This window comes from Apus apus, chromosome 1 (genome assembly GCF_020740795.1).
Source record: "Apus apus isolate bApuApu2 chromosome 1, bApuApu2.pri.cur, whole genome shotgun sequence".
In the NCBI taxonomy this organism is placed as follows: Eukaryota; Metazoa; Chordata; class Aves; order Apodiformes; family Apodidae; genus Apus; species Apus apus.
In genome coordinates this window covers 152,540,326-152,561,450 of record NC_067282.1, presented here as the reverse complement: position 1 = coordinate 152,561,450, position 21,125 = coordinate 152,540,326, and the positions used below count along the sequence as shown (strand labels likewise).

The window sequence follows — 21,125 nt, the reverse complement described above, 5'->3', positions numbered from 1 at the left end:
AAGACAAATAAATTACATTAAAACTGCTGTGAGCTTTTTGAGTATTTTGCAGGTGAATCTGCTGGTGGGAATGATGCAGAGCTACTTGATGCTTTCTTATGGAGCTCATGGCAAGTTATTTTCCAACCTGACTAGAGCCAACAGCTTTCACCTTGTCATCAAGCAGGTTCTGGGATGCAAAAGCTGCTTAGAGCAATGACTAAAACAAGCCCTACTCTTAGAAACTTGCTAGGATACTTATAACCAAAATATGTCAGTTTTTTATGACTTACAGGTCTGTGAGACCATGGCTGTTCTCAGTCCATTCTGCAATGACCTTGAAGCATCTCTGTGCTTCAGTCTGTCCTCTGCCTTATCATGGCTGTGAGCAGAGCCCAGCTTGGCCCTGAGGAGTGATTAATTAAGGGTAGTTGTGTGTTGCTCTTTTTTTCTGAACATGGGCTATAAATTACTTAGCAGGCAGCTAAGAGCAAGTAGAAAGGAAATGCTCTCACCAGGAGGAGGTTACTCTGGAACATAAAAAAAAAAAAGCTGCAAAAGGGGAAAATTAACTGGCTTGAATGTGAGGAAGGTCACACTGGTGTCTGCTTAACCAGGATGCACTGGAAGCAGGCCTGTGTGGAGGACTGCCCTTGCAGCTCCCTCCAGAAGGCCATCGTAGGGAAAGGCTGGATCAGCCATCTCCAAGAGGAGGAGAGGGGCTGCATGGGTGTATGCCCCAGCTCTCAGCCCAAGACTTAATATGTGAAAGGGCTATGCAGGGCAGGAGAAGCCTTGGTACACCTTTCAAATCAACTGAGGACACAGGGCCCATTCCAAGCCCTGCAGAGTCCCACTGTGAGTTCCAATACACTGCAAGGGCAGGGGGAAGCACAAGTTGGTTCAGGCAGTAAAAGTGCTGTGGTAAAACTGCAACAACCTCTAGCAAAGTATCTCTGATAGCCTTGGACCCAAATTGCTCTAGAACCTCTTCACCCACACCCACCTTAAGCTTAAGAAGCACGGCAACTTGGGCAAAGTAAAAGCTGTTGGGGCTGTGCAGAGGCTCAGCCACAGCTCTCCTCTGGTGGCCAACAAAGGAGAATGGTGCCAGGCAAACCTGCTTGGCCTGGTGTGAAAGCAGCAACTGCTGTTTTTCCTGAGGAACAAAAAGCAACAAGACATCCTTTAACTTGGAACAAACTTTTTTAAAATTTATTTTATAGATCACACCAGCTTGAGTGATCTTTGAATGCTGGTCACAAAAGAGAGAGATCACACCACCTCCTTTGCACAAACTGAAGTAAACCCTCTTCCAGTCTTGGCAGTCTCCTTCATTTGGAGCACAAGGAATGGAGAAAGAGAAAACTGCCTGGAGCTCCCTGCTCCCCTTGGAAGCAGTGAAATCAGATGCAGGTTAATGCTGCTCCAGGGCCAGAAGACAACGGAACCAGGCCCTTGTGCCCTGCTCAGCCACACTTCACACCCCCTCACAATGTGGGTGCTATTAGTGTTGTAGCTGCCTATAGTTCCTCCCTCACCAGGAGAGTGCTGGTATTTAGGCACATAGCTTGGAAAGGACTGTCTGGCCTCCCTGCTTCCACCCATGCTCAGGCCACTGCAGTCTCTAAGGCAAAGTACCCTCGACTCCAAACCCCATTTCCTCACCTCTCCCATGCCGCTTAATGCTCTTGGAGTGCTGGTGCCGGCGTTGGGAGATGTGCCTTCCTCCCCTGAGCCTGCTATCAGTCAGTCAGCTTGAAAGCCTACCTTGAAGCACAAGGTGAACTGGAATGAATTCCACACAGGAGCCACAGAGCAAGAAACAGGAACAGCCCACTAAGGAGGGACAGAAACTTTTCAGTCTCCCTCTCACTAAAATTAAAAGTCCTTCATTGGAGGAGGAAGCCCTCAAAGAAACCAAGGCTGACCACACCTGCTGGGGAGAGCCATGATTTGCTGAGGCTGCCACCTCCTCCCTCAAAACACCACCACGTTCCCACAGCTCACCACAAGCCAGCAGAGGATGACTCTTGTCCTCACCGGAGCCAAGCAAAGAGGCAGGGTTAGAAGAGAGATCAAAATACTCAGGGAATCGAGAACTTGCACAACCCAGGGTTAAAAAAACATGATAACTTATCAAGTTAATTCATAGACCATCTTTGCAGGGCCTTCCTGAAGAAGCCAGAATTTGCCATTTAAAAAAAAAAAAAAAATCTTTTAAAAAAAATCATCTTAAAAACTCAGAAAAATTACCATGTACTTCAAAACCTGAAAGCCCTTCATCACGTTTGGTACCAAATCATCATTGCCCTCTTTGGACAAGAAGGGAGAAGACAAATCCTACCTCTGCCCTGGCAAAGTTTAGGCAGCAAATTCCAGAGGAAGTCTGGGAACTCTTGGAGTAAACAAAAATCAAGGGAAGGTCATGTTTGACCAGTGTCTCTGTTCCAAAGGTATATTACACCACCTGTGGTCTCTGTCTGTCGAGGTGAGGTGGCTTTGCCTGACTCGAGGGACAGACCCAGTGTTCCTGCACTATATTCCTAACACTGTCAGTGGAGCTGCTGCACGTTGAGGGACAGGTTCAATTTGCTCCAACATGCACTGCACAAACAACAGGAAAAGCAGCATGATGGGAAGAGGGGACAGGATGGACAAATGACTGCCCACTTAATTCCATCTCTAATTAAAATACTAAGTGCTATCAATGTATTTGACAAGGATATTTAGTATAGGATTCCTCACCTTAGCATCAAGAACTGCCTTCCAGTTTGTTTACCTCTTAGATCTCCAGCTAATGAACTTTCTTACCATCTCTTTCAAACTTCAGTCACTAGGTTAAATGAAACCCACTTAGAAATAGTTTAAGATGGAGGGAATCCAGAAACATATTTGGCACGGGGCAACAGTGGTGAGGAAACAATGCCCTATGGAGCCATCCTAAGCAACGTGTTTTAACCTTTGCAAATCTGGAATTCCAGGTGTTTGCTAACCCCTGGATCTGAGATAGCAAATAGGAGGAGAGCAGCAAGTCCTGTAGACAGAATGGGGGGAGGGAGGAGGGAGGCAGCTAACTGGCTCTTCGCAGTTCTATTCAGACTCTCCTCTCATCTTCATGCACACAAAATATAATAAAAACTAGTAAGAATAAAAACTAAGCCCATGATGTACAAAAATGTGTCAACAGGGGAAGGAGGAAGGTGTCAGTTACTCAGTTCTGGGTGTCTTATCACCTTCATTAGCTTATAAATTATGCTCCTCTCCATCGCTTCCTTCAGGGAGGAGGGATGATTCTTCTGCAGCCAATCAGCTGGGATGGGTTTTGGTTCAAGCTGCTCTGGATCTTTTGGATAACAAATGAAGGGAAGGGAAGGAATTCCTCAGAGGGAGGAGGAGTAAGAAATTCAGCAGCCACTGGCAGGAGTCACACAGGCTCCCTGAGACTTCACTTTATGGCGCTGACCCCCACGTCGCCGGCCTCCTCCTCCAACTTTTGACTGAAAAACAAGAAGACACACTTCAGGGCACTGGAATCTCTGAATCAGAGCATCAAGCACAGCAGGAGTCCAGATGGATTACAGAGACACCCAGACAGCAGGAGCACAGTTGTGACTGATCAGCTTCCTACCGCCGCAGGAAGGAGATAAGGCCGATAGACACCATGAAGGAAGGAGGAGAGACAGGTACACCATGAAGTTCAGCCCTTCAAGCTGGGGAGGACCCAATTTCCCAATTTTTCGGAATGCTTTGCTCTCCCAGGAGAATCAGCAGGTGCTATGGGGTCAGCATCTGGGAAACCAAGGCCTCAAGCACCCTTGGCTTTGTGGAGAATGAAAGGGGAGCCCCCCACCTCCCTACCAGGGCTTTTTGGATAACCTCACTCTGTTCCCAGCCTCAGGCCTGCCAGCCCACCCATTTCTTTTAAAGCAGCCAAATACCTTATTGCCCTCACGGATGTGGGGCTCTTCATCCAGCGCAGGCTGAAGGGAAGCAGCAAGGAGAGAGAGGGAGAGGTAAGCAAGAACAAAAGCAACACAGACTCTTGGGGAGGGGACACAGAACAAAAAGCAAGCTGGGAGCACTACTTACAACCACAAGTGATGCTACAACAAGAAGGACATGGGGGATCAGTAATAAGCCACAGGCATATGCAAAAGGAGAGAACCCCTGTCAGAGTGTCCTCTTTCAGAAGCCAGCCTGGCTCAAGAGGGTGAGATTTGACCAATGACAACTAAAATAGCTAAAACTATGACAGGGAACAGTGACAAAGTCTCTTGACAGAGTCAGTTCCTGAACCTTTCACTTACTAGGTAAGTACATGTACTAAAGCTGATAAATAGCTCCCAAAGACTGCAGTTAGAACAGTTTCCATTCCTTTCGGAGCAGAAAGGTTAGACACCAGTCTGGGACAAGATGAGCTGAGAAGTTCTAACCAACAAAACAACCTGGATAAATTTCTATCAAAAGAGCTAAGCCTCTCCTCCTCCTTCAACATCTCTATCCTCCCTCCTTGATAGACAACCTACTGATACTACTAATTAGGTTGCAATTTCTCTAGTGTAGGGTTGTTCCACCTCTCTCTCAGACAGCAGAGAACCATTCTGTGACTGGCTGTTAGATGCTTCACTAGTTCAGCTACTGAGTATATGGGGATGCTTCCTCACCGTGAGCACAGTTAAGTAGTGAAACAGGTTGCCAAGGGAGGTTGTGCAGCCTTCCTCCTTGGAGCTTTTCAAGTCATGACTGGATAAAACCCGGAGCAACCTGGTCTGACCTCGCAGCTAATCCCACTTAGAGCAGGAGGTTAGACTAGACACTTACTGAAGTCCAATCTGAATTGTCCCAGGACATTAAAGTGCTGGAATACCAGCCACGAGGAGTCAACCAGTCACCAGAGAATTCTGATTTCTGCTGTGAGACTAGTTACACTTCTATGTGTTTCTGTTGCATCTGGAGCCTGAAGGCAAGTTCAAGGGTATGAGGGGATAATGCTTGTACTTTATAGTACCCTTCCTCCAACAGAAGAGTCCAGGACAGACATGGTGTTTTCCTCACTTACCAACGGTTGCAGGGCAGTAGGTGTGAGCGGTGCTGCGGCTGTTGAGGGGGCCTCATCCCCAGCTGTTTGACCTCCAGCTGCTGTCCCAGTTGGGGGAACACCATCCTCTCGTTTTGTAACAGCTCCCTTCTTGGTTGACTGCATCTTGATCTGCTGTGGCTTGGAATTCATTGGCGAGTTATTGGTGGTCTGGAGTAACTGCAGATTACAAAGGGAGAAGCCAAAATCAGCATTAAAAAAAACAGGCCAATATGGCAAGGTTCAATGCTGCTTTTTAACAAAAAACTTTGGGAAAACTGATACCAAAAGCCATTGAGAAGCATGCAGCAGCAGCTGTTGAAATCTAGGCTCCTGAGCTGCCATCAGGAAGTTCTACAGAGTGGAAAGGGCCATTTGGCTGAGGTGGCACTAAGCCCACCTCAATATGACTCAAAGGGACCAGCTACAAGCTGTCAGAAAGAGACTGAGGCACAAGAACCAGAGGCATCAGGCTCACCCCCACCTTCACATCCCTTCATTCCCACCAGCTAAGGCCCACCACACAACAAAGCACACCAGTCATCTGCAACCCACGTCAGGGCTGACATTTGTGATTGAAGGACACTCTCTTCCCTCGATTTTCCGGAGGAGCTACGTGAATTCCCCTGCTGGCTTTCTCAGTGCCAAAAGTAGCCAAAAAAAAGAAAAAGTTGGACTCTTCAGCCTTTACCTTAGTGATGGTGCCCACAGCTTTGGTGCGGCCTTCACGGAAGACCAGACGCTGGTCTATATGCAAATATTCCGGGGTTTTGATGAAGCGGAAGTGCACGGTGGCTTTGTCCCCCGTCCGCAGGCAGTCCTTGTCCATGCTGAGAATCGTGGCCGTCTGACGGATGCTGCCACAATGCACTGTGGATGTAACACGCAGAGGCTGTCAAGGGCCAGTGCCACCCGGGGAACAAGCTTCAGGCACACCTAAGGCAGCTCTCGCTACCCTGCGGCAAACAGTGCTGAGTTTGGAACGGAAAACTCTGCTGTGCACCAAAGACTCCAGGGGTCACACGGCTGCCTTTGTTCAGTTCTCGGGAAGAAAACACCTACGAGCTACAACAGTTGCCTTGGAATATAGACTATCTTGAAAGCATCTTCAACAGAATCCTACAAGCCAAGCAGTCAGGCTAGAGGGCAGGACCTAGACTGAGTCTCTCAGTCAGAATCTGAAGCTGAGGAATCTTTGCACCGTGGAGATCCAGCTCAAACAGGCTCCAAGTACACTTGGAGTCACTCATCTTTTTACCTTCAGCCTTTGCTCCTCTATCAGCTCCCACTCTTCTCTCCAATACATTGCTGGGAAAGCTCAAGCCAGGAACTATGGCTTATATTCAGGCTGACAAGAGCCATCAGGAGAAAAACTATCTCAGGCTACAGCTGATATAAACTGCTACCACTGGGAAACAAAGATGGGACAACAGTGAGACACATACCCATGGCCTGATATCGTGGGCTGATGGTGGTGGGGTGATGGAGCACCAGAATCTCTGCTTCAAACTCCCACGATGCTTGTGGATTCAGGCGGGGTGACACCATTACCATGCCTTTCCGGATGGAAGAACGCTTGATCTGAAAAGCAGAGAAGCAAAAAACCTTACTGTGATTCTCCAGGGAAGAAATCTGCTTCTGTGGCTGACTGCATCCAGAAGGATGCTAAGGGATTTCACAGACACTAGCTCGTGCTCACCAAAAGGCAAAGCCAGAGCTGTTTAGCAGTATGTACTGATGTTCTGCAAAGGTTGCAAAAAGCAAGTTTGGCTGAAGTTTCTAAGGAAGCTTTAATTGGAGTGCTGGGAATGCTGGACACTGACAAAGAAGTTTTAACTCACTAATCCTTTAAAAGCAAAACATCTATCCTGACTGCACTTTACCCAAACAGATGGGTAAAGCATGATGATGTCTGTTAACACAAAATTTTAAGACTGAACACAGGAAGTTTGGTAGAGCTTAAACTATAGCCCCTTAAAATCCATGCAGGTTCTATTGACAGAAAACTTTCACTAGGGGAATTGCATCAAATTTTGCTAATTTTCAAACCCCAAATCATGCAGCTGGTTCTACAAGTTTAGAGGAAGAGTATAAATACCCTGCCTAGGCTACTAATGCAGTTGTAGCACAAGAGGAGACTTTTCTAGCAGTGCCTCTGCTTCATAACACATCTCCTCAACCCTGTTCCTCATTGCCTGGGGTCCCACTGCTATTACCTGGCAGCTGCCAGGTGGAGCAACAGGGACACAGGACCCACAGAGGTTCTGTGGGATCTGAATGCAGCCGAGGCTTGCAGAAGCAGTCTGATTGCAGCTGAACTCCAAGAGCACTCTGAAATAGGGAGGGTGGCTCCTGTTCTGAGAGCCTAGAGCAGATCAGCTCACCTTTTTCAAAGCAAAGGAGGCAGTCTGGCCTCCCCGCACTTCTTTGACGGGCATTCTCTTGCGGTGGATGGACTTGACAGCAATAGGCAGGAAGTTGCCAAGGGGATCTGGGCCCAGCAGCAGGGTGTCATTTAGCTTGATTAGGCCTCTCAGTGTCGTCCCAGACACCACTGTTCCTACACCCTATGCCAAAAAGAAAAAAAGGTAATTGGGGTTATCTGACCAAGCTAGCAGAAGAACTCTAGAACTCCCTCCTCTAGGGAAGATGCCTCTTCAATCTGCAAGAGGGAGTAGAAAATACCAGGCCCCTTACCGGGACTGAGTAAGTATCATCTATCTGGAATTCTGCTGGCTCTTCCTCCCTGTAACTGGTCCGTGGAGACAAGAGATTAAGAAACATCTTCAGCAAATCTAGGTTCTCCCCAGTGACATTTGAAATCTGGAAAATTGGGCACATCCTGTAAAGGAAAAATGATGAAAATGAAGTTAGCTCACCTCCCTGCCTGGAATTCCACGTGTAGGGAAATCTTGGGACTGAATTAAATACACAGTACTATGAAGGGAGAGCCTGGCAAGCAGTCAGATGCACAATACCCCATGTTTGAAAACCTGCAACACTGCCTCTGTCTTTTAATGACATTCAGGAATAGGTGTAAGGTTCCAGGGCTGAAGGAAGCCGAAAACCCTGCCATCTTCTGCAGACTGCCCAGAAGCACCCTCTCATTTCTGCCTCAGAGAGGGGAACACAAGCAGGTCAATCTCAGAATCAACGCATTCTTAATGGAATCAACACACCACATGACAGATGCAACCTTCACACATCTAGACAAAGGGACTCTCTTTCTGAATCTTCTCACCCGGTCTCCAAATAGGATTAAAAGAGAAAAGACTCTCCTCTACTCCCGTTACCTCTCTGAGCTGAAGTTGGAGGCTGTTACAATGACATCATCCTTGCTCTGAACCAGCACGGGAATCTTCCTGCACCCTGGGGACTTCAGCAGTCGCTGTAACAGCTTCAGGGTTTCTTAAAGGGTGAAATGAATATTGTTAGGGCAGCATCTCCTGCCTTTACAAACTGCTTTTGTGGGGTCTTTCCCCAAAAGGGAGACTGGTGCTTTTGCCACAAATAGACAGGAGAAGATGGCTAAAGGTGCGTGAGTGAGACTGAGTTTGCTACAGCCCAGGTGGGACTGAGGAGTCATTCCATCTTCCATTTCTTGCCAGCTAGCCTGCTGCCAAGCGATACCACACGTGAACAGACATACATGTTTGCATCTGCAAGTGCATTGCTGGGAAGCAGACATCTTATAGCTTTCTATTAAGTAGCTTTAAGCGGTTACAAGGTGTTTCCTCTTCCTAGAAAGGATTTTTTGTATTGAATTCAATGAAAATCAGCAGCACTTGGGAATTGAAATATTTGGGAATATGTGAATTAGCAAGAAATTTTGACCAAACCAACCTCAACACACTTTCCCCGGCAATCAACCTGGCCTAGAAGGTTTAGAGAAGCATGAAAGATGTAAAGATCACCATTACAGACTAGGACAGTGTAGATGGCCAGATCTGGAAAGAAGTATTTTGGGACAAATCTTGTGGCTCCCAGCTTTGATCTTTTGCCTCTTTTTAATTTATTTTCTAAGTCTTATATCTGTCAGCCAGCAGTAGCATTACTGGATACACTAGCACCAGCCTCCTGCAAAGTGCCTTACAATAAATGAGGGGGAAAAAAAAAAAAAAGGCTAGTACAGGCTTTAAAGAGCAAATCAATATCCTGTAATTGTCATCCAATTAGCTGTTTTTTGTGAACAAATTATTGCCTATGGGAAAGCGATGTTTTGGATACAGAAACCCAAACATCTTATCATGCCATCTGCTCTTCACAGATACACTTGAGCCAGATCTTGTGTCTGTTTAATGTAAACAAACATGACACAGGAGTGGCTTCCCCCAAGAGCAGCTCTTCTCTCCTCACCCTAAGCCAAATGTTCTCTTTCCTTCCCAGTTACTATGTTATGGTCGGGCCTTACATGTATGTGCCAAACATCTATTACAGAGACATTTAGATTATCTTCTGATCACATGCATCTGTTTACCTGAAACATAGTTAGGATTTTTACAATAATGAACTAACCACAGACAGTACAGGGAGCATTCACTTTCCTGATCCTTAAGACTGATTATCAAAACAATCATTGCTCCAATTAACCACAGCATGTTCCTGAAGGTGTGAGAAAAGCATCAAGAGAATTTTAAAGGTGAGAGTTGGTCACAGCCTGAAAAAATGTCAAGCATAGGTTAATGGGACACTGCTGGGGTTAGAGGTGCTCCTTTAACTGCTGCTGAGCAAAAAAATTTGCTAGCCCCTGCTGGTCACTGCCATCCCTGCTTTGTGTCTAGTCCAGTCCTGCTGCCACACTGCACATATGCAGCTGCTTTGAACCATGATTTATTAAGTGTTTGTTGTTTGGGTGTTCAGACAGAGGAAGGAGCTATTGTAGTTATGCCAGCCTATCTGAGAAGTGCCCAGGTGAGCCTTCACCTAATGGCTGCTGGAGAACAAGTTTGATCACAGCTTAAGATCACATTCCAACTGTGGGCAAGGAGGAAAAAAGCTTTCAAAATAACTTCCAGACCTTCCCTCCACATTTAAATACACAGAGAGAAAGCAAAGGCACAACAGCTGTATGTTTCTCCCCTCAGAGTTTGATTAAGCAAAATAATGTATCAAGCATTTTTGGGTTGATACTTGATACTCAGCCAGTTGCTGAGTCCCCCAACTCATGTAATTTTGAAATAGTGACTACGAATGAACTGCCTGCAAAATGGGCAAGGGAAAAGGATAGATTTCTGGAAGGCATTTAAGATCCAATCAAAACCAGATAAAGCAGCTTTCCTCCATTAGTAATTCCTCAACCCAAGCAGAGAACAACAGCCCTGAAGAGAGCTTGTAGGACTCACCTTGCAAGATGTTGGCAGGGCACATGTCAATCTTGGTCACCACAACAAAGACGGGAACGTTAAGTGCAAGTGCCAGGCCCAAGTGCTCCTTGGTCATTCCAACAATCCCAGCGTTACTGCCAACCTACACCAGGGATACAAGACATGGAGATGTTTCTCCTGCTCTGAGCTAGGTTACAGAGAAGGCCTTGCATCAGACATGCAGTAGGCTGTGATTAGGTTGTAGATGCTTCATTGGGACTGAATAAGCAGACATAGCTAATTTCAAATGCTCTTGAACATTGGCTGAGGACTCATTTCTCCTCCATTTTAACAAGGTTTTGTAGAGTTTAAAAATCTTTCAGTTTTCAAGAACCAGACATCTGGGGCCAGTCTGGGACTGGCAGTCCTGGGGCACTTGCCTCCCAGGCCTGATGAGATACCCACAGCGGCTGCTGTTCTCCACCTCTGGGAGATGCTGCCTCCCTCCACAACCCCACAGCAACTGTGCCATAGGAAAGAAGCTGAGGCTGTTATAGATTTGAACAGCCCCACTCCTGCTGGTACTGTACTTCTTTCTCACTACCTACCATAAGCATGCAGAAGTCAGGTAAATGCCCAGTCATGCCGAAGACAGTGGTTTTCAGGTACTTTTCGTGGCCAGCTAGGTCAATGAAAGTAATGACCTTGGTGGATTTCTCACAGATCTTTGTCCACTCCAAGCTGCCACCGTGGCTGTCGGGCTTGTTCACCACGTTGCCCTCGCTGTCAAAGCCCAGGATGTCATTGCCCACGCTGCTGGTGCGGCCTGACTCAATCTCGTGCTTGTGGCGGAAAAGCTTCTGCCGAGCAAAGCCTCGGCCGTTGTCTAGCTCACCGTGTGTCAAGACACCCAGCAGTGTGCTCTTTCCTGCGTCCACATTGCCAACCACTGCTACCCTGGAGGGGAAAGAAAGTAGGAACCTGGTAAAATCTGATACCTGAAGAAATAAACAAACAAACACTGAGAAAAACCTTGCTGCTCCTGCAAACAACTAGCTTTTTCTCCCTAGCCTTCAAAGAGAAATTGGAAAATATGTCAGACCTTCACAAGCAGAGCAAAGATCTTTTCACAGTGATTAGGTTACAGGGGAGATCCCAGGCTCTGGGGACTGGGATGTAGAAGGCTGTGTAAATGTCACTGGTGTCCAGACCACAGTCAGCTGAACCCGACTTTGCTTGATGCCATACAGAATCTCTCTCGTCAAACCTCCAGTCTCTGCAATCCAACTTATACTGTGGCAACTAAAAATAAAATTATCCCAACTTGTTCTAGAATAGCTCTGCCTTTTTTGTATTTGTCCCACTGCAACAGCATCAGCTGCTAGAGAGAGAGCACAGAAATTTATATTGCTGTTACCAGAAAAGCTCAAACAACAATAAAATGTTTTAGGGGAAAACCGGTTCCTAGAGCAATCTCCTTCCTTGTCTCTGATAAAGGCGGCTATGACGGCTTTGGCAAATGTTGGAAATTCATTCTGTCCAGGACTGGGCAGTCTCTCAAGTTGTATTACACAGGCTATTATATGTCCATTAAAAGGTGACCTGGATCAGTAGAATCTTGGAATAGAGCTGAACCCTTAGTACAAAAATATTGTATACCAGCAGTGTGCACATGTGCACCCACATACAGACCCACGTGCACGTGTGACTCCCTGCTGGGATTCCAGCTCACAAAAGATGCCCAAACTGAAAAGCTGTCACCCAGAGAGCAACAGCCCTTAGCTAAACACAGGCAAATCTCCACAGTCAGTTTGTTCACAGTAGAGACAGCAACAACAACAAAAAGGCAATTTCGTTAGCAAGGAGCGGTCAAGCCCAATTGCCTCTGCTGGGTGGCTGCAACACCCAGACTTGAATTGGAGCTGCTAGCTCAGCACAACAGACTGCTCACAGGGTAAAAATGCAGCTGGGCTGCTGACTAACCCTACCTCCACCCCAGCTCCTCACCTGACCTCCAGGAAGTCGTTGTCACCCACACGTTTCCGAACAAGGTAGTCGCGCACCTTGCCCCCTGCCTCCTGGTGCTCCCGCAGGAGGATCACGTCTGCCTCAATCTGCTCTGCCATGCTCTTCAAGGTGGCATAGGATGCTTCCATGTCTGCCTCGCTCAGACCGTACTCAGTCCCGTCTAGTGTGAGGTTGAGGAGACAAAGGACAGTCAGTGAGGACCACCTGGCAATGGCCAGTGGCAATGTCATTCTGCCTGGGACCTGGACACCGATCGGGATTTATCTGTGCACTGGAGGTGTCAGCCATCTACACAGAGTAAGTCCAAAAAGAAAAAAAGGTAGTCTTCACTCTAGAGTGTTAAAAGATACTAGAAAAGCACCATCTTACATCTAGGAGTTTTCTTCATGATTTCTAAAAGCAAATACTTAGGGATTGACAAGAAAGACACATTCCTGTCTAATTCCCTTACTTCGCAAGCTGAAGGTACCTTGCGTGCGACTTCCTTCAGTCAGATGAAACATCTCCTCTCACATTGCAATAAAGCATTAGCAAGAGAGCTCTGACTGAAATATCACCACAATTAACCAGTGAATGAGGAACTAACTTAAAAAATCAGCTTATTTTATAAAACAACATCCCAAGTGCCTGTTTGCTGCAAGTCTGGCCTGCGCAGCAATTTCTCTAGCCTCCATGCACTACAGTTGAAACAATGTTTTTGGCATCTTTCGCTGCCTTCATCCTGGCCCTGGGAAGACATGCTGACAGCACAGGAGGCCAGAAAAACCCAAGGAGGCACTGTGGCCTCTGAACAGACCTCCCAAGCAAAGAGCTGACAGTCAGAGCAAGTCCATGGCAACTACCTAGACCGTTTAAAGGCCATCACAGCTCTCAGCTTCTCTCCTAATGCAGGTGCTGAGAAGCTGGTAGATTTCAGGCCAGAATCATCTCTTGGGTAAAAAAAATCCACAAGAACAAAGGTGGACACCACATAGTACCTGGATGACACAAGCCATTGCTGCGTGTGCATTCATATGCATGGCTGACTCATCAGCTGGTAAGCAGTAACTGCAGTTTTCATGAACTAATCAGCTTTTTAATTAGTGCACAGCTCTACTACACAGTAGTAGAGAATAGGAGAGGGTAGGAGCCAAGGCAGAAAGGGCAGGGTCACTGCTGATGCAGCACAGAGCCAGCCTCCTGGCAGCCTTTGCTCACTCTCTGTCATCTCAGGTGGGAATCCTTGATGATCAGAATCACAGCCACTCCAAGTGAATGAGAAGGAGGGATGGTGGCAGGGATATCAAGATTTATTTCAGTTGGCTATTGTTTCCAATTTATAGAAGAGATCACCATCTTCCTCAACTATGCAATAAGCTGAAATGAAGTCAGAAGTTTTAGCTCATGTTTTAAGAAACAAATGCCTACTTCTGAGTACATCATCCTAACAACCACCAGTTAACACCCTCATAAGGTATTCCAGGAGAGAAAGGAGTCACTAGCCCAACCAGCTAGATGTCCCCTGCATGCGTGGTTATCCCATACATCAAGGATTCAGACTACACATGGGATGCTCTCTTGGACACAAGGGCACTACCCCTGTGATACTGGCTGCACAACAATTGGTCATCTAATCCCAGCTTCTCCTCTATGTTGGCTGCTTCACAAGATACCAAAAAACCCCAACCTAAAGCACACTGTTCTGAGGTACCACAACTCCCTCTCTCCATTATCTCAGCCAGCCCTGGCACTGATGACATGGCATTTGTACTCTTCCTCAAATGTAGTAACTAGTAGAATGTCTGATTTGATATCCAGCAGATATCTCTTTGCAGCATGCCTTTAGTTTTATGACAGCCTCATGTTGGGAAAAAGAAAGCCTGTCTCTCTATAGTACAGACACACACATTAACAAAGAAAGTCAGCAGCATATATTTTGGCTATCTGAAATATCTCAAATACATTCCTGTGTAAATATTGCTATTTACAATGGAGAAGTGAACAAAAGCTGACAGAATGAGACCTCCATCAGACATTCAGGATGTCTGTACTCAAACTGTTACCATAATTTCAGATCCTTCCTCTTTTCCTGGTGTGCCTAGACAACTTATGCCTTATATCCAAAAAGAACTTTATAGATGATTTATACAAAAAATATGTTTAGCTCTGCTACACATATCTTGCTGGCATGGGACAGAATAAAAGAACCTGTCCCACATGTTCTGCTAAACTTTTTGGAGGTTTCCAAGTTATTCTGGAGAAGTAAGTACTACCTTCAGCAGCAGCCCAGTTAGGTGAACTAGGTTTTTCTTACAATGTTAGTGTTTGTTTTTTAACTGAGGAAGCTATACTCACCTGATCCTTGACCAATGACATAGATGGTCTCCCCACATCCCTCATCAATTCTCTCTGACATCTGACGGAGCAAACTGTCATACTGCTCTGAAGTCGGACTCACCATCACCAGCTGGAAAAAAGTTTAAATATCTATTTGCAGATGTCAAGCAAGCAATTCCAAAACCAGCTTCAGTTACAAGGACAATCAATCCATGTGCTTTATTGAAAGAGAAAGGCTTTTTTTCAAGGACCACTTTCTGGTGCTCTGTTTTTGGTTTTGTTTGTTGTTGTTTTTTTCCCCCCAGCTTTGGTGACAGCTATTTCCTTCTGACGCCACATAAGGTTATTAGCCTGAGCTCCCAGTTAATTTATGTTGGAAGATATACTTCAAAGCAAGTAAGAACACCAAGCAACTCATTAAGAAGTAACCAATGTTTAAAAGCCACATGTAAGTCAACATGCCACTTCTACCTCTGTGTAATACGTGTTTCCATGAAAGGAAAACAGAAAGGGGAGTAGACATTTTCTCCAAAGATATTCCTCAGATGGGTATTCCACAGCCACCACTAAACAGACAGCTGCTGCTCCCCCAAAGTACGACAGGGCAGTCAGAGGAAGCCTGTCAGACCTCACTGCAGAGCACCTCTAGGCACCAAAACCTAGAGCATCTCGTAACTCTTTCACATACTTGGTCTGGTTGGACTTGACAATCCTAAAGGGCTTTTCCAACCAGAATGATTCTGTGATCTCCCCTTTTGTCTTCTGAGGGGGCAAAGGGGAAAGAGAAAACATGAATAAGCATTATTTTCAAAGTCTTAACAAAACTTCAGGTAGTTTAAGCCGCAGTGCTGAGAGGCAGTAACACAAAGCAATTTGTACAAGCATATTTGAACGTTTCACCAGCAGAGAGCTGCAGTTTTGAAAGCCAGCAACTGTGTTACCAACGAGCTTTGACTGCAGCTACTGCAACAACCACAGCTTCATTTGCCCTTCCCTGCAGAGGCATCAAAAAAGTGAACAGAGGAAAACGAGGACAAGGCAGTGCTTCAGGAAGGATTTTTCTTAGAACAAAATGGTGTAGCACCATTTCTGGAAAAAACCTGTGTCACTCATAATTGTACTGAATGAATTGAAGCTGAAGACACTCATACAAAGTGACCGCAGTGGTGTCATGACAGTGGCAGACCAAGGAGACCTTAATCACCTGTTCAGGACTGATGGACTACTTGCTTTCTGGCTGCCTCCATGGTTACACATCTGCTGAACATTCTTTTACAGTGGATCAAGAGCTGTTGCAACTGAGATAGGCATTGCTGTGAAAAGTGAACTTTTAGTAAGAGTTGTAAAGCCTGCTGCCCACCAACAGCCCTTTGGGCAGGCAGGCCTGTGCCACACTACAACACTCACTGAAATCACACTTCCATTAGCTCTCCTCACTTCAGTGTTACAGTCATGCACAGAAAGATGCCTAAAAGATCTAAGGAGCCTGACTCACTGGCACAGCTAACACAATGTGCATTCAAGGAGGAGCCACCTTCACCACCCACTACTACTACACAGGTGAGGAAGACCTTTACTAGAAATGAAGAGTGCAAGGGAACCAAAACCTCCACGAATTTAAGCATCTTTCAGAACTCTAGTGATGCATACACCTGGAAGACTGAAGCACAGACAGCAAGTGCTTGTTAGAAGGTTTAAGGCAGTCAAAGCAACACTTTCCTCGGATGTTTAGGGTCACACAGTGAACATATGTGTCTGCAAGGGCCAGACAGCTATGAGAGAGACAATCACCTTCATGTGCCTACTTCAGATGTGTGCCCTACCTAAGGCTTTGAACTACTTGGCATTGTCTGCAAAGGGTAGCAAAGCACTCTGATCTGGAAGGCCAGACAGTCTTCCTACTTTGTGCTACAAAGAATTGGGTTTTGCCTTTGTTAGTTGTTATTTTGGTTTCGTTTTCTTCTTAAGGAAGACCATGGGATGTAAACGCCTTGAGAGGGAAACTGGCAACTGTTCATATGGTGAACTGGGAGAACGGAAGGCTGTGTGTTGATGACTACGGCTTGTTTTGCCCAACAAGCACTTTCAGGAACTCCTGGAAGCACAGCAGACAGGCTCACTGTTTTGGCTAGTGCACCAGCAGAGGTCAGAGATTCAGGAAGTTCTATTAAATATGCTGTCATACACATAAAGATTGATAAAATAACAGGGCCACCAGTGTAGAGGCTCCCTAACTGCAGTGTCTTTGAGTCTTGTCACTGTCTTCATTTTTCTTCCAGTTCAAATCCTTCAGCAGGGTGAGTGGACATTGACTAAAGAAAGTACCAGGGGATTATTTCAGCCAAGCAGCTCGCTAAAGCCTTTCCTCTTGGTGCCAGGCAGGAGGGCTGGGGGCTCAAACAGCACAGTACCTGTCCACATTCAGGCTGCATATATCAAAATGCTGCTCCCCACTCCTGCTGCTTTCACTGCTGTGCAATGGTGATGTTGAAGGGTGTTCCAGTGCTGCCCCAAAACAGCAGAAGTCCTCCAAAGACCACCCTGGAGCTGATGAAGCTTGCAGCTGATATGATTTAGCAGGATGTCAAGAGAAGGACGTGTAGAACAAATAGCAGCTTTCATGGATCACACCTTCCAATGCCCTTCAGTATTTTTAACAGCTGCTTCAGCCAGTCCTGCAGTTTCACTGGTCACTGCAAGACTTTACTTGCTGTTTTGAAGATCCCTTTAGCTAGAGTCCTGGACAGAGTGAGCCTGTTCTTTGCCATCTCCTTGGTGGAAGAAAAGAAAAAAACACCCATCTTGGCCGCTCTGCTTTTCACCTTTGAGCTATCCCCTCCACACTTGCACTATTCTGGTTTTTCAGAGGTTTTCCCAAAGTAAAAAATTTTCACTTATGTTATTTCCACTTCACCAGGCACTGAGCAGTTAAGAGTAGGAGCCACGTGAGTCTAGCAACCTCAGATTTACTATTGGGCAAAAAAAGTAACAACCAGTTATTGTTTTATTCTCATGACAGCAGAAGGAAAGGTATCTTACAAGTTAGAGATACCATCTCTAAAGTCCCTTCACAGACTCTGGGGAAATGGCTTTTCTCATCTTTCTTCTGATCAGTTTTGGGGTTATGAGACACCAGAAGTGGGCAATAGCTCCAGCTGTCTGAGCTTACTCCAGGGGGACAAGCTGGTCTGTGCCATTCTGCACTGCCCAACAACAAGCAAGAGGCTATAGCATTAATCAACAACAATTTCAAGACACCAGACAGATTGAGCTAAGGTTGTATCAGCAGTACCCACACTCCTTACAAAAGAAGCTTCACATATCTGTGAGGCATACAAACTATAAAGACCAAGGGCACACCAGACACTATGCGGTACCTAGTGCTGCTCGTTATTGGAACAACACAGGCTGGCATTTTATATGGCTGGAAAGCCACCACCAGCCACTGGGAAGTCAGGGAAGGACAATCCAGCCTTGCAATATTTCAGTCTCACTTTAACACCTTCTGTAATGTCATATGTTACTTCCTGTTTCCTGTGGATATACACAGTTCAAGTGCTATTAAGGTTCTGTTGTCAACGTAGATACAAGTATCTGCTTCCCCAACAGCCTTGTGTGATATGGTTTTGACCTGAAAATTTATTACTCCTGCAGTGCGTTAGTACTGAAGGGGAAAAAAACACCCATTGAGATTGATATGACAATGAATTTGTGTGGATGAATGGAACTGTATCCTTGATCACCTGACACGGTGATTTGATAACTGAATACCAAAGTTTTCCTCTCTAAAAAGAACACACCTCAAAATGAACACACTGGAGGAGAACTGGGAGAAAAGTGTATAACACAGTGAGGGGGTAGGTCAGGCCAGGACAGAAGAAGCAGCTCGCAAATAAACTAACTGCAGTGGGAATCACCATTTTAAACAGGAATTAGAGGGCAGCAACTCAACTGGGAAGACAGAAAAGATGGGGGATCAATGAGCATGGGGGCAGGTTAGCTCCTGCATTCTCATCAAATGGGACTGCTGTTTTGAGCACAGAGAGGGAAACTAACTTGGAAAGATGGGGCAGAATAGTCTTCGCTCTCATCCAACACGGGGATAAATGAAAGGTCCAGGGAAAAGACAGCAGGTGTACACTGCTGTATGGAAAAGTAACTTGTAATAAATGTCAAGAATTGCTTACCTATCACCTCCATAGCGCCTGCAGATTTCTAGGAGTGGAAGACAGGCTCATAACACAAATGGAGGCTCTGGGAGAAAAGCATTCCTCTCTCTTCACCAGAGTTTTGGTCAGGTTCCTGGCTGTCAAGAATTAGAGACACAGCCCTCGGCGTCCTCCTGCACCCTCTTCTACACCAGCCACATCCAAGAGCACAGATCAATATTGGCATCCTGTATTAAAATCTTGTCCAGCTCATTAAGGCATGAACAGGTGGCTCAATAAACACTGCAGGTTTGATTTATTTTCTTTACTTTCTTATAAGACATCTTCGTAACATTTGTTTTAATACAGAATCACCTTGTAAAATATCCGGTCATCCCCATACAAATTAACATTTCCACATCCACACACGACAATTCCTCTCCCTCTATTTCCACAGAGGGCAAGAATATCCAAGACTTTGGAACGACTCCAGCTGGAAGCATGAAGAACAGGGATGGCAGAAAACCAGGAGGAAACACCAGCTATGCTGATTTCTGGATCACATAATTATAAATGGACAGAACCAAGTTTCAGGAGACTGTAGAGTGGGAGATGGCATCATGATATATTGAACCCTTGGCAGCAAAAGGTACAGTGTTAGAGACACCAGCCAACTAGGGCAAAATAGAAGGCAGCGTGGAAAGGCAACTAGTGTAGTCTGTGCTGGGTTCTGGCAGACACATATTACTACCAAGTATCTTCCTGCAAGATGGAAGTGAGAACGGATTTTGACAGAAATAAGACCACCACACAGTTCTGTCACTTGGATCCTAGCAAGGAACCGAATAACGCGAACAAACCTTTTTAAGCCGCCGCAACCTGGTTTGCAAGCGCAAGTCACCCTTGTTGCCGAACCCTTGTGCTCAGAAGTTACAAGCTCTGACCTGCTTTTCAGATTGTGAAGAAAGCCCCAGGAACACATACGACTGATAGCAGAGATAACTTCGGAGAACCAGCGCAGAGGAAAAACATCAGCGAGACCATGAAGACAGCTGTCAGCCTCAAACCCCGAGAGGACGGACACAGGGCAGGGAAGGAGCAGGGAGGACAGGCCTGCCAGCACCCCCCTGTCCTGCCCAGGGCGCAGGTCACAGAACGGCTTGGGTTGGAAGGGACCATAGAGATCACCCAGCTCCAACCCCCCTGCCATGGGCAGGGACACCAGATCGCTCTCACCTCTTTGCAGCCCAACTTTACTGTGCCTCGCCCGGCCCTCCGCGCCCAGCCAGCGGGTGTTGGGGCGGGGAAAGAGGGAACCCCCGGGCCCCAGCTCCAGCCCGCGGGGAAGCCGCAGGGTGACCCTCACCTCGGCAGAAGCAGAAGGGCCCCCAGCCCCTCGCCCTCCGGAGACGAGGGGGGCGGCGAGGAGAGGGGCTGGCAGCGGCTGCGGGGCTGACCCGGCTGACAGGCCGCCCCGCTCCGGCCGGGCCGGGGGGCAGCCCTGCGGGCAAGGCGGCCGGAGGGGAAAGGGCAGCGCAGATCCCGGCGGGGCGATGGCGCCCGCCCCCCGGCCAGGCCTACCTTACTGGTGAGGTCGATCTCGGGCTCTCCGTTGAGCGCCTCGCCGTCCTCGGCGTCGAAGGCGGCGCGGAGGGGACTGGCGGCCGCCGCTACCCGAGGCCCGCCCCCCGGGGAGCCCGGCTCCGGGGCGAACATGCAGGCCGGCACGGGGGAGCCCCCCACCGGGGATCGGCTCCGCTCCGCCGCCGCCATCTTCCCTGCCCCGGCCTCCCCCCCGCCCCTTCGCCCGGGGAGGCAGGGGCGGCCCCGCCCCCCGCCCGCCAAGGCGGTGCCAGCCAATCGCCGGCGGGGGAGCCGGGCGATTAGCATGTAGCCATGACAACGGCGGGCGGGGTCATTGTTATTCATGAGGCAGGGCCACGCCCCCGCGGAGACCGCGAAGCCAATGGGAGAAGGGCTGCCAGCTCGACTTGTTTTCTATATATACAGACAACAGAGCCCGTCCGACGTGTCCCGCGCTCCCTGCCCAATAGGAGAGCTGGCATTTGTGACAGGCAGCCCTCAGGGCCAATCGAACAACAGGACTTAAGCCAGGGGGTGGGACCAAGCCGTGCCAGGAACCGGCAAGGCCGGCCCTGGTGGGCGGGTACCCGTTCAGACTGGCCAATGAGAACGAGCAGATTTTTCACGGACAGGTGTGTGGGCCAATGGGACGGGGCAGGTGAGCGCCGGGCGTCCCTCCGAGCCCCG

The 21,125-nt window shown here is 47.4% G+C and overlaps 1 protein-coding gene across 3 annotated transcripts; it reads right to left on the bottom strand.

The window, feature by feature from the left end:
* Positions 1–1,166: 1,166 nt before the first annotated feature.
* On the bottom strand, positions 1,167–20,655 carry GTPBP1 (GTP binding protein 1). Of its 3 annotated transcripts, XM_051630785.1 has the most exons (15): positions 20,436–20,515; positions 19,715–19,856; positions 18,894–19,616; positions 14,725–14,836; positions 12,370–12,550; positions 10,971–11,319; positions 10,402–10,525; positions 8,353–8,467; positions 7,757–7,901; positions 7,444–7,626; positions 6,505–6,640; positions 5,751–5,929; positions 5,042–5,239; positions 3,921–3,962; positions 1,167–3,479 (listed from the first exon to the last, which is right to left on the bottom strand). In XM_051630785.1, exons 4-15 carry the CDS (start codon positions 14,828–14,830, stop codon positions 3,387–3,389), a joined length of 1,851 nt encoding a protein of 616 aa, XP_051486745.1. In that variant the 5' UTR covers positions 14,831–14,836; positions 18,894–19,616; positions 19,715–19,856; positions 20,436–20,515; the 3' UTR covers positions 1,167–3,386. The 3 variants fall into 3 exon arrangements, with proteins under 3 accessions (XP_051486745.1, XP_051486734.1, XP_051486736.1); XM_051630774.1 differs by lacking the exons at positions 18,894–19,616; positions 19,715–19,856 and having other exon boundaries at positions 20,436–20,655; XM_051630776.1 differs by lacking the exons at positions 3,921–3,962; positions 18,894–19,616; positions 19,715–19,856 and having other exon boundaries at positions 20,436–20,655.
* Between the last annotated feature and the right edge of the window lie 470 nt (positions 20,656–21,125).